Below are 13,675 nucleotides of genomic sequence, written 5' to 3'. Positions count from 1 at the left end.
AGCAGCGGAGGGCCCACAGAGCTAACGTCACACAAACACTGGGTTTTAACCACTGCTGTATACATTTCAGGCATATGACAACTGAATACAAAACCACTTGGTGGAAAACAGTGATAGAACAAATGAGCAAATTTCTGGTATTTTCCGAGAGGCTTTAATTCATTGATAAATTGTGATTCTGTGCTGTCACGTCAAAGCATTTAGTCACCCTCCCCTGACAGTAATAGTGAACATTATTGCCACGTTATCTTTATTTACGGCCTCAATACCTGTTTTACCCAAGTTTTTGCTGATGGCTTCAAAACAAATGTGGGCTATAATGAGTCAATTACACTGATAGACATCAATAGTGGACATCTTGAGTTTCAAATACATTATTTAGACCAAGTCAATCAAACCACATGCAGTGAACCTTCAAATTAAGACAGGAGATCATTAATGTTTGTAATTAGTGTGCCAGATGTATGCTGGTGCTTTCAAATCTCCATCGTTAATGTCAGTGTAAATCCCGGACTACACGGATGTTCAGAGCAGAGTTTTTAATAACTGCGCCATCCAATTATGAAATCAATTGAAATGAACCACTCAAACCCAACCTGACCAACAACTCCACTGCAAGACAGCTTATCCATAATTCTACAATTTTACAGCCACAATCCAGGCTATAAGCTAAAGCCCAACCAATACTACATATTTAGGTGCTAAAGACCACAGCAGGTGTTACTCCTGTCAGCAAAGAACAGGAAAGTGAGAATACAATTCACACACAAAATTTGGGCAAAAATAATCTCAAACTGGTTTGAGATTATAGACAAGAAATAATGCAGTACTGACAGTAAATGTGGTTCCAAACAGGTACTAGCAACGTGTATCTGACAAATTGTTTAAGAAGTTATATATATTATTATGTTCGGGTACTCATATATTTGTGATAGACAGAAACCTGCCAGTAATATCAGTCATGCCGAGCCTTTTAAGTTACAGGATATTGAATTATGTATAAATGTAGCTGGAGTGCAGTCTGTGCAGGGGGAAGAATAGGTGTAAGGTATACTAGCAATCACAGCCCAGCCAATAGCATAAAATATTTTTTTGATTTATTCAGCCTATAACAGTCTTTGTCGCTTTTTGACCCTGACCTGCTCGAACTTATATTATTTTTTATATTAAGCTTACCCAGACCCATGGGTTAGAGGTCAACTTGCACATAACTCACTATGAGAGCCCAACAATAACACACACCTTGCCTGCACACTTCCTGCGTCCAGCGCTTTGGCAAAAGTTCATATTGGATTCAGGCCAGCCGACTAATCCATAGCTACCTATTCCCCCATGTACACTAGCAGCACACTTAATTAAAAACCCATTTGCATATAAATTTAAACTCACAATTATACTCCTGTCAGGTTTGTTGTTCTCGGGAGCGAGATCCTTTCAAATGTCCTGGCAGACCAACTCAGTGTGGCTCTCACTTGCGTGCCTCAGATATTGAGAGGAGGAAGAGGAGTTTGCCTTTGATTAGTCTACGTGTAATAAATCTAAAGCTTCATTAACAGCAGGGTGAGGTTGATCTGTGAATACTGTATTTGAGATTAGATGGCGGCAGCAAATCCTGCTGAACAGAGTTAGCCAATTTAACCTACTTTCTTCACTTATCAACAACATGTCACCAACTTGTGGAGGCAGAACCCCCGAGAAACAACAGGCATGATATTTAAGTAATCCATGCAGGCCTCTGTTTAATAAGATGCGCTCCACGAAAAAAAAAATCCTTCATGCGCGAAAGCTCCAACGACACCCTGCGGCACATGCGCTGCTTTTTTGTCTCAGCTGGGTTTCACGTCTCCTGTGCATTTATTCTTTATCCCCACAGAGAAGATCTAATTTGGGCTCATTACGCTGAGTTATATTTTACTGAGACACCAAAGATGTAAAATGGGAGGTTAGAGAGAAAGGGTGTGGTATTGCACTGATGCACGTGATAGTTACCGCACAACCCTGACACTAATTAGATTGTATCAGTCTAATTTGGGCATGTTTACACTGGTTAGCTGATCCTCTCAGAATTGATTTTAAGATTCTGCTGATCCATTATAAAAAAAAAAAAAACCCATATGCACCTGGTACCGAGATATGATCAGAGACCTTTTAACCCCACATAAGCCAGAGCCAACACCTTGAGACGATCCCTAGTGGCTGCTGGGGCTTCTTCTATCAGGGCTCCACGACAATAAAGCATAAAAATAAAGCTGTCTTTATCCTACTCCAAGGCTAAGGCAAGATAAAAAAATCTAAGAGTGATTTAATCGGGATGCAATGAATGTGAAATCCTGAGCTGATATCGATGTTTAAAACGATTTGGCCAACAGATGATACAGACGTCATTATTTATCTCCCCTCGTGTTCAAGAGAAACAAAGAAATCTTTGTTTTAAGCTCCTTCAGCTCTGAGTCACATGCTCTTTAACCCTTTAGCCTGTACAAACTGTAGTGACACAACAGATGAATATCGGCCACTGACGTTCAATTAAAAGTTATTTATACAGCACCAAATCAAGCATCTTTAAAGTTTTCTGATCAGTGTTCAGGTTTTATTCACCACAGGATATCCAGTGGTGTTTGGAGTGGGAGCTACTGGGTGGCCTGTAAACACACTGCATCCAAATGTGTTTTTTTCCTTCTTTTCTTTTGTTCTCTCCATTTTCCATTTGCTTGTATTTAAGGAATGTGCTAAAGGAAAAAAACTTTTTCCTTTAGCTTTAAATAAAAAAAAAAAACTAAATAAATAAATTAAAAAATCCCAGCTAAGGCTGCCATCAAAATAAATCACAACATTCGTATTTTCAGAAGCCGTTTTTATGGTTCAAAAGCAGGAACGCTGATTTACACATGCTGAACAATGTTCCTTTTATATGAATACAAACACGTTTCTGTTATTTTTAGCTGTGTGTGGTAAAGCCAATCAGATTGTCGGAATATTTGCCTCAGCACACCTGGTTTGGTCAAACTGTTGTGAGGAGAAAAAAAAAACCCCATCAACATCCAATCAGATAAAGGCCCACTGAGATTAGGAAAGTTAGACAGTGGAGGAGAAGGAATGATTTGTCTTTTCAGATAGTAATCTTCTGGTTTCTAAACTCCACTGGCATCCAAACCAAGAAAACTGTTTTCTTTGGCAAATGCACAGTGCGCTTTTTCCCTCCCTCTCTCGCTTTCCCTCTATGTCACTCACTCTTTCGAAAACCCACGCCGCTCCCCTACTTTCTCTTATTTCGAAACTCGAGCGCCGGCGCTCACCGCAAACACAAACACGTTGTGCAAAAGCAGCGAGAGCTGCAGCGATGTTTCCAAAAAGGTAAGAAAACTCCATAAACACAAACAAAACCACCGAACAGCAGGAAAACAAACTGATTACAGGCCGTGCCACTTTATCAAAAGACAAACGATAATTTGAGAGTCCCTCTGGGCCTCTTTTTGTCTTTGGCCTTGTTCCATGCCTGAGTTGGCTGATGCAGGCGGCTCTGAGAGTGGAGCACATGGTTGGCTCAGCGCACTAAACTGGGTGATCTGCAAGCACACTGATCAACAATAAAAAAAAATGACAATAACAAAATGCTCTTGGCAACAATGCTGGTTTTGAAGTTGGTCCCCTCCCAAATTCCAGTCCACCCCACCAGACTCCTTGTCATCAGTTACCATAATTAAATTACATGTGTAACTTTGTTGAGCTTTTATGTATTAAAAAAAGAAACAAGGAAAGAAAAAACATCATGGAGGAACAGCAAGGGGTCCAGTCATTTAGAAATACATGAATAACCTCTGTTAATGCTAGACAGATTTGGGGTGGGGTGGGGGGGTTGCTGGCTTTCTGAAGAGAAGAGGATTTAAACCCTCAGATCTGCTGTTTTGGGATTTTGTAATAACAAGCAAAGCACTCTTGATTTTGCCTTCATCTAGGGTTATACTTCACTTCCCCTGCTAGCAATTAGTCTCCTGAATGCTATTTGTCAAGAGCCAAGCCATTCGTTTTCCACTGGTCTGGCCCCACTAGCTCTTGTTACAATTGGCCGTTTCCTGAATAAAGAAAACATAAGCCCTTGAAGGAAGGAGCAGACCCAGCAGCTGGCTGAGACTACAGTCTGACAATGTTTAACCATGTCTGATAATTCAGCAAAGACAAACATGGCAATAAACAAATCAGAACCTGCCGCAGTGAGCAAATCTTTCTACTCTTAATGTGCAGAATAAATCTTTTTTTTAAAGACAAAAAAAGGAAATCATTTCTGAGCGTTTGAGGGTTGTAGTGATGGAAAAAAATATCAGTCAACACATGTCAATCATGCAATGCCATCGATTTCTGTTTGCAGGACTCATAAAAAGTTGCCAAAGCAAGCATCCTGCAAACAAAAGCAATGTACGCAGCTACTCGATAAAGCACAGAGAGTTGGACAAGCTGGCAGAAGCATGAAATGTAGTTACAAAAAGCCCCCCGAGGTCCAACATCTTATATGGCACACTGTCATTTTTCCTCTAGTTTCCCAATGATTGCAGAAGAGGCATTTGGGTACTTCACTGAATCCCAGCGAGGGAGGGAACCTATTGTATTCTAGGTTGCAAGGGATCTGGAGAGCCATCAAACAGCCAGACATTTTCTTGGTAAATCACAAGTTGAGAGGGAACTTTTTTTTTTCAGAGCGCAATTAACAACCTCAAGGTCAGACTTCTCTGGAGAGTTCTCTCTGACAAAAATCCTCAGGCATTTTCTCCCTTTCCTCTCTCTTTTGCTGTTAACTTAATAGCTACACATGCTCTCTCAGCTCCGTTACCTTCTTCCCCTCCGCTGTATGCACAAATTTCCCCTCGGTGCTTGGGCTTCCTTGGGCTCCCTCGTCCCTTTGCCACCATTACTCCTCGCCACCTCCCTCCCTCTCGTCTCTTTGCCCCTTTGTCTTCATTACAGATAAACGTTACTCTGTGGTCAGCGGCGACACAATTTCTTCCCCAGTGTGGGAGCAGGTTTAAAATTGGTCGCAGGTGCGCAGCGGATGAGACCTTTGGATCTTAATCTTGAGGCAATAATGGAGCTGTATACCGACGAGGTCACTGTGGGGATATCTAAAGAAAGAGCTTAGAATCATACCTGCTCTCAGGGGCAGCAACAATGAACTTTCCATCTTCTTGATTGTGCAAGCACACTTTATGAATTGGGCTGAAAATTGATTTTCTTTTTTTTTTTTTTGGGGGGGGGGGGGGGGGGGGGGGGGAGTCTGCATTTGCACAATTATAATCCACAATTATTCTTCTTCAATGCTGAAACTTTATTAAGGGGCAAACAAGTCATCTGCACATATAGACATTTGCTTTATCTTCCCATGTCTCCTGTCTCTGTCATTACTGTGTCTGCCGAATGAAGGCAGAAAAATAATGTTCAGAAACAGAAGAGAGGTGTCTTTCAGGTATAAATGAAAGTAGAGTACTGTACAGAAGTTCATTTGTTTAAATTTATTGCGATGAAAATAGGAAGGTGGTGCAGCGATTTATTGAAAAATGGAAAAATCTATGGAAAAGTGGCTTATGACTTCAAATGGTATTTATGTGACTTTCATTTTTTGGCTCACGAAGTGAAATAACTAACAAATCCCTAATAATGACAAAGTTGCTGATGTGCAAAAAGGCAGTAACACAAACAACCCCAGAAAAGACTTAAAAATACAAGATCTGATAAGGCCAGAGCATTTCAGCATGTTTGACTGTTTTTGCTTTTTTAGCAGCTTTTGGTTCAGATGCAGATGGAAATTGTCAAGCTAAAAAAAACAAAAAAAGTGAAGTGTAACCTTGACTTGTCAAATGAAGATAACACTTGCTATCATTTCACAAAAGTCTGTACACAGAATTGGTTTCAAGGACTTCTTCTTAAATGTTCGTATTAATGTTTCAACAAGTGGCAGCCAGAGCTTCATTAGAACAAAGCAGGGAAAAAAACCAAAACATAATTACAGGGTTCTTTCCAAGTTTACTGTGAAAGATCTGCTGCCCTTCATTAGAGTGGATAGTGGGTTTAGGTACCATATCCTAACCTCTAACCATGAGATTGGAATTAGTGCGATCTATTCTGACAATCTGACACGACTAGTTTTTGTTATAGCACAGCCCCCGACTCCAGAAGCACATTGCAAAACGCCATCATGCCATGGCAATGTGCTAAAAGTAGCCATGGCAGCCATTGTTAGCTTTTCATTTCACACCCAAATACGCAAAGGTGTTCATAGTTTAAAACCAAATCTAACTTTAGTCATTGGTTGCTTCTATATACACACGTATTTAAGAAGTATTGCACACAGTGCTCATGTTTTTGGTGCCTTAGAGATGTCTGCACAGTCTAAATAAGATCACAGCATACATAATCCAGTTGGAATTCTGGCTGGAGAGCCAATTTGGATTTTCGGAGTGCTGTGTGTGCCCACACCAATAACTCTGAAGATGTGAAGCTCTCTGAAGGTCATGTCTTATTTCAGTCATTTTATGAGGATTTCTGAATGTGACTTATAAGACATCTCCCCGTGGCTACAATGTTTTTAGCTGGCCTCAGCGGGAGGAGGTGCAATCACTAGACAACATGAAGTTGGTCTAGTGATTGCACATAAACTTGAGCAGCAAGATAATCAATAAGACATCCAACCATAAACACATAAATATCAATATTTTTGCAATCCCCATCCAAAGGACAAGTATGAAATTCCAGTCTAATCTATGCGATAGACCTTTCTTCCTTCTTAATGGGCCATAAGGCAGCTTCTAATCAATGACTCATCAACAAATAACAGTTAAATTTAAGGCAATAGCTCAGGATGGAGTGATAAAGTTGCACAAATGGGAAACTTTTGCTGTACTTTTCAGCAAGTTGCCATCGATTGGACTCCAGCAGCAGAGTGAAGGCAGGTAATGAGGAGTGATGTCCAATAACAGCAAAGTGCTTTACAAGGTATTAGGGTTTCACATTTAATTGAGAAAGAGTGTTGTTCCTTTATTAGATAGAACTTCACTGTCGTGCACTGCTGCCCACCAATGGTTAACTGCTCTATTGTGGAAATGGCTTATGTGGGGAATTAGTCTGGTGGTCTAAAATAATATTTGTGTGCACGTGTGTGTGCACGTGTGTGTGTGCAGTGTAAAGAGAACCACCGAATGAGTAAAGAAATAACTAATGCATCATAACATAATAATTATTTCCAGTTGTATAGGGTTATGTTCTGCATGTAGGATCAGTTTGGAATATGTGCCACAATGTTTATACCACATGAAAGCAACAACTGTACACGCGGGCTATAAGGGCAAAGTATTCTGCAAGGCCACGGTGTCTTTGCTGTGTAGCAGGAAAGACGCTCAACAGGGTAACTGTTGAGAAACCACCAGAGAGGCATGCCGTTTAAATAACAATACCCATAAATGCTTCTGCAAGTTAAAGAAACAGCATCCAAAAGCAACATTTTGCTGAAAACCTTTTAATATTCAGAACACGGATAGAATCCTAAATCAACAAAATGTCTGGATCGGTTTATAGAGGACCTATTATGCTCATTTCCGCCTCCATATTTTTACTCTTGGATTCTACTAAACTAGCTTTATGTGAGTCACGATTCATAATAATCCACATTTATCTTATAGTAGACACTGGTGTAGTTCACGCTATGTCAGGAAGCAGTTTTAGCTACCCTCTCCCTCCCTTGAAGTCAACTTTCTTGTCTCGATCACAAGGAGAAGGTTTGAAAAGCAGTTCTTTGAGGCATGTTCTCAGACAGCTGTCTGCCCAAGATGACATCATCCACATTAACAGTAGAAAAAAACACAAACAAACTGTTGAGTGTTTACATCAGTCTGAAGCCTTACTTGCACATACACATCTATGCAACTATATATCTATCTATTTATAATAAACACACACACACACAACACTGTATGTTGGAAGAGTGTAGCATGTGTGAGGCCATATAATAAAATATTTATGTAATGGAGTAAAGCAGACTCTTGCCAAATTATCTTGTAAACTATGTGCTGCAAAATTGGCTTCGAGGATCAAATAAAATACAGGATGTCAGCCCACATAAGGTCTGTCCTATTTGTGAGATGACATATCTATGTCATAAACTTTTCGTGAACTTTGCCTGTACCACTCTAGCCAAGCTGCCTGCAGGATAGGAATCAGACTGTCACTGCTAGAGAATTTCATATACACAGTCCTACCTAGCGTGGGGGACGTCAATGCTGGAGGAGACTACTTTGCGTTTCTGCTCCAGCAGGGACACCGATCGGGTGTCAGAGTCCCGGCTAACACGTTTTCCGTCCGTTGAACGCTGCTCCTCCGCTGGCTCTGGGCTCAGACAGCTGCCCTCCACCTTCTGGCCATCTGGAGCTCCGTTACTGGAGCTCTGCTGTAGAGAGGCGAAAAAAAGAAATAATTCAGTGCTTGTGCAGAAATACCACATAAATAAGTTGGAAGAAATGATGAAGTAGCAATCAGCTCCTTCAAATGGCCTCTTTTTTTATTTAACAAGGTCATAATGATAAATATCTTTTGCAATTCTGTTACTGGTGAAGAACACATCTACAGAATGAGTCCATTTCAATTTATTATTAAAGAGAGTAACCAAAAGTAAAAATAGACAGAAAATAAGGTCTGGGCATTGGCTGCCTCAAAACCTGGCAGCTAAAATTTGAATTTGAATGTTTACATTTCAAATGTGATAGAACACAGTCTAAATACGGTTTAAGAAAATTTCCACATTCTTGGGCCTAAAAAAAGTCTTTGCCAAAACACACTGGACAGAGTAAAAAATGAACAGTGGTCAGTCACAAAACCAGTCTGTTATTCTTCCTGCAGACGTTTTGGAGGGATGAGGTTTTCCACAAAAGACTGCACTGTCATGAGCAAAAATATAATAAAACATTACATAATAGCACCACACTTGCTTTTAAAGTAATTTGTTTAAAAAAAAAGAAAATTCATTTTTAAAAACAGCATCATCTGTACTTTCACAAACACCATCAGGTTTTAGTGGAAGAAATGTGAGCAATTTATTGATAAGGCCAGAGAGTGAAAGAAGGGTTTGCATGTATGTATGTATCACAGCCACCTTATTAGGAACATCTGCTTAACTCCTTGGTAACACAAATATCTAGTCAACCAATAACATTTCAGCAAGTTGATGCATTTAGCCATGCAGACATGCTGAAGTTCAAACTGACCATGAGAATGGCGAGGAAAGGTCATTTAAGTAACTTTGAATGGGGCATGGTTGTTGGTGCCCAAAAGGCTGGGTGAGGATTTCAGAAACTGCTGATCTACTGGGATTTTTCCCCACATAACCATCTCTATGGTTTACAAAGAAAGGTCTTAAAAAGAGACAACATCCAGAAAACTGCCAGACCGGTTCAAGCGGACAGGACGCTGGTTACAACCAGTGTGTGCAGACGATATGGTCAGAATTTGGCATAAACAACAGTAAAGTGTAAATCTGTCCTTACTAGGCCTTACTTGAAATTGATGGCCTTTCCGGCTTTTTAATGCTTAAAAAAAACAAATTATATATATTATTATCCTAAGTCTTTGGTCCCAGACATTCTTATACACAGAAAAAACCCTATCATTGTATTTTAAACAAATACATAGAGAGGAAGTATATTTCACTGGTTTCACTACATCATCACATTGGTTACTTATCTCCCATAGCCAAGCCTCAAACAGAGTGGCTTTGTCAGATATAAGAAGCAAGGGTTGGATCAGACTGAGAAACTTGGGGACACTGCACACTTATTCAGTAACTTCTCAAGAAATAAGAATATAGGTCAACCCTGCTGCATTGCATTGGTTTTACTTAGAGCTGGGCAATATAAGATTTTTTCATATCACGATATGTTTTTTTCATTTCAGGCGATAACGATATCTATCACGATATAAGCCAAATAACTATATTTGTAAGATTTAAATGTGCCGTTGCTCACAAGTAAAATGTGAAATAATCAGCAGCTTGTTTTTATTTAAATATTTATTTCCCATAATAAGTTCAACAGGGTAGATGTACTTAAGGAACATGAGACTTTTTCAGATAAATAAAGGCAAATATTGCAAACTACACAAAAGGCAGCCGCTAAAGCGTTTAAGTTTCAAAATAGAACAAACAAAACAGACTAAATTGTCAATTCCACTTAGAAACAAAATATTAATTCTAAAAATAAATCTTAGTTTGTTTTACAGAAGAACAGACAAAATTGACTAACTTTTGTCAATATCAAATAAACTGAGAACTAAAAGGAAATTCTCAATCTCTCCTTGTTGTATAGCTGAGCTTTTCAAACAGTTTTAACAGTTACTTTAGTCTGACAAAAGCCGAATGACGAATTAGCGCTTCCAGTCAGAGATTGAGCATGCACCGCTTTATTGTATTTCCAGACTTGTTTTCGGCACAATTTACAGTGCGTGCTATTCTGTTTTTTGTCAGACTTGAAATAGCCAAAATACTTTCACACTAAGGAACTTCTATGGCTCTTCCGTTCGACAACCATCATCTGTTTTCTCTTCGGTAACCTTCGGTCACGCTCTCGGTTGATTTTTCTCTAGTCGGCGCACTCTTTTCCTCCATTACCCGGGCGGCACGGCGGCTGGCTGCTTCCCAAACAAATACACATGTGCGGCTTGGCACTTGTGCTGTACGTAACAAGTCACGTGATGTGACGCTGCGGCTGTGATTGGTTCGGCTCTGCGCTACTTAATTTGGATTGGCTGTTCTTTTTTTTTTTTTTTTAAGAGGACAAGAGCGGTGAGGTCTATTGCAATAGTTTAATTTTTCTATCGAGAAAAAGTTATTTCGCAATACATATCGTTATCGTGCTATCGCCCAGCTCTAGTTTTACTGTAAGACTACAGATTTCATAACGTAAACATTGTGTTTTATTAAATAAGAATCAAACTGTCAACAGAGACTAACATCATAGTTCACGGAAGCCAAGGAGCATTTTCACATAAATAGTCATCTTTTATGTACAGTCTATTGCCACAACCAAAGTAATGGTGTTTATTAATTAAATAAATCCTTAAAGGGTAATAAAAACAACATTTTTTTTTGTTACGGCAAAATAAAGTCTCAGATAAACTGCCTGTTTTATCTCACAGACATACTGATTCATCTTGCTACGATTCGGGCAACATTGCAGAAGCAATAAAAAAGCAGAATGAAGTTCAAGGTAGACTGGGGTAACCAGCAACAATGGCTTTCTTTGTTTCAGGGCTTCAGCCATTAAGGTGACCTGCTCTGGCAAGATTGTCGGATCAAAAAACAAGCGCAAATGCACCCACCAACACAGACACACAAATACACACGCACCTCTGTTTGTAGCTAAAGCCACGGTGATCTTAGAAAAACACACTGAGAAAATGGCAAAACAAAAGCAGAGTGACACACACAGCTGCCCACACCGAGCGCTGAGGAGAATGGCATTCAGGCCAGTGTGTGTCTGTTCGTGTGTGTGAACTAGATTAGGGCTGAACGATATATCGCATTTGCGATAATATCGCGACATGATCAAGTGCAATTTTCTAACCGCAAAGGCTGCGATTATACTCTGGACATGTCCAAATTCATGGGCTGCATCCTCCTGAGGCCGCATTTGTAGACCGATTACGTCACAGCGACGCGCCGAAGGCTGTCCAAATTACTACCATATCCCAGAATTCATAGCGCGGCCCAGCCAAACTCCAGTTTCCAACAATGGCGGCCGCTACTAAGTTTTAAAATTACTCATACTAATCTTTCTGGGTCACAAAATAAACTTTTAACATATTTTCAGGCGAGAAAGTAGTTGTGTAAACATCAAATATCTGCTCGGTTTATCAAGATATCCCATATTTTCAAAAGTGCTTCGACGTTTTCAGAAGCGTCTGCTACCCACCAGCTCGACAGCTAGCCGGGAGCTCGAGGGTTACTGATGCGGCCGAGAACGGCACAACTCCCGGCACATCATTTTCAGATCACCGCGGAGTTTCGCTGCTCGGGTTAAACGTAATATATAAGTCACTTAGACAACCTAAAAATGTTATTGTTGGGCTTTTTTCAGTGTTTTGTTTGTTCGTGAGTAAATCGGTTTGGCTGAGATTAAAGTTATTAGATTAGATAAAATAAAACTTTATTAATCCCCCGGGTGGGTTCCTCCTTGGTTTTCACACAGCTGACTAAACGTCAAACAGAAAACTTATTAAACAGAAGTATGAGACAGTCGAGAATTTACACCAGTGTCTGGTTATATTTTAGATAGCAAGAAGCAGACGGCCGAGTTTATTAAACTCCACCGAGACAGCGGTGACGCTAATCAGAACTAGACCGTCCAATTTCACGCCTTTAAATTTTAAAGGCGTGTTTGTGTGTGTGTTTATACAATTGCTATTATGTTTGCACTTTATGTGTAATGTTACTGACTGCAGAGATCAGTAAGATGTGTGTATTTTTTATTTATTAGTTTTATTTATTTAATATTATTTTTTAATTGAATGACTGTCTAGTAGTTCACAGATGTCGAAAAACTGAGTGTGGTAAAGCCACTGATTTTTTTTATGTATATTTCTGCAATCTGCACATTGTACTGACTTTCATTTTAATGTTTACACCAGGGTTCCTTGTCAGCACTTTATGCTCAGATGTTTGTAAGCTAAAAATAAACTATTGTGTATGTTCAAATATACTGTTGTGATTGAAGAAGTTAAATAAAAATGTCAGTCATCAATTCATGCATCACCTCATGTCATCATAACAGAGGTCTGTCTTCCAGGAAAGAACAGTTTAAAATTAATGTAATATAGTATTGGCCATACTATATGATGTATTGCTTGTCTTTGTTTAATAATACAGAAGACAAAGACCTTAAAAAATAATCGCATATCGCATCGCAATCGCAATATTGGGGCAAAAAAAATCGCAATTAGATTATTTTCCATAATCGTTCAGCCCTAAACTAGATCATTATCTTAAAGCAGTGCAACAGGATTAGTCTTTACTGTGGAAAAGTCAACACACACACACAGAATGCACACGCCCAACACACAACACCATTCATTTCGATTAATGAGAAAGAAAAAAAACATGACGAATGGATATCAAATATCATTCATGATATAGTCTCGTCACAAAAAATGCCCAGTGCTGTGCAAAATACACAATGAAAACACAAACTTGAGCAAAACAACAAGATGGATTACACCGGCTGGGAGAAGATTAGGTGTTGTGTATAAGATGAGTGTATTCCTCGGATAAAACAAACCGTAATTCCTTCCTTTCACCGGGCTTATGAATTATAGCATTGCAGAGAGCCAGGAAATTGTGAATCATGCCAAATCGGTGGTGAAATGTGAGTTGCATATGTCAAAGCTGGTGTGTGTGTGTGTGTGCGTGCGTGAGTGCCTGTGCAGAGAACAAATACCCGGAGTGTCCCTCCTCTCCTCATCTATCATTCTCGTTCTGTGTCCCACTCAAAGAGACACAAATTAAAACTCGTAACCTACTTACAGCAGTTTGTGAAGCGTAAAGATTCTTCTACCTGTGCAGGTCAAAGGTCATAATAAAGAATTTCAGTGGAAACCACGTCTGTTAGCTCATGTGGGTCTTTGTTGCTGGGAGGAATTTCTATTATGA

At 39.6% G+C, this 13,675-nt stretch overlaps 1 protein-coding gene across 2 annotated transcripts in view; it reads right to left on the bottom strand.

Moving 5' to 3' along the window:
• znf704 (zinc finger protein 704) overlaps window positions 1-13,675 on the bottom strand; it is a 74,113-nt gene that overhangs the window by 55,576 nt on the left and 4,862 nt on the right. The window contains exon 2 of one of the 2 annotated variants that reach the window (XM_085397054.1): window positions 8,241-8,425. In XM_085397054.1, coding sequence (XP_085253180.1) covers window positions 8,241-8,425 — 185 coding nt within the window. Of the gene's footprint in view, window positions 1-8,240; window positions 8,429-13,675 lie in introns of both variants that reach the window. The other variant, XM_085397053.1, reaches the window with a different exon arrangement.

The sequence above is a fragment of the Rhamphochromis longiceps genome, linkage group LG22, assembly GCF_057381845.1.
Source record: "Rhamphochromis longiceps isolate RC_006_pf linkage group LG22, R_longiceps_female_GT1.1, whole genome shotgun sequence".
NCBI lineage: Eukaryota > Metazoa > Chordata > Actinopteri > Cichliformes > Cichlidae > Rhamphochromis > Rhamphochromis longiceps.
This window is presented reverse-complemented; position numbering and strand designations above follow the sequence as displayed.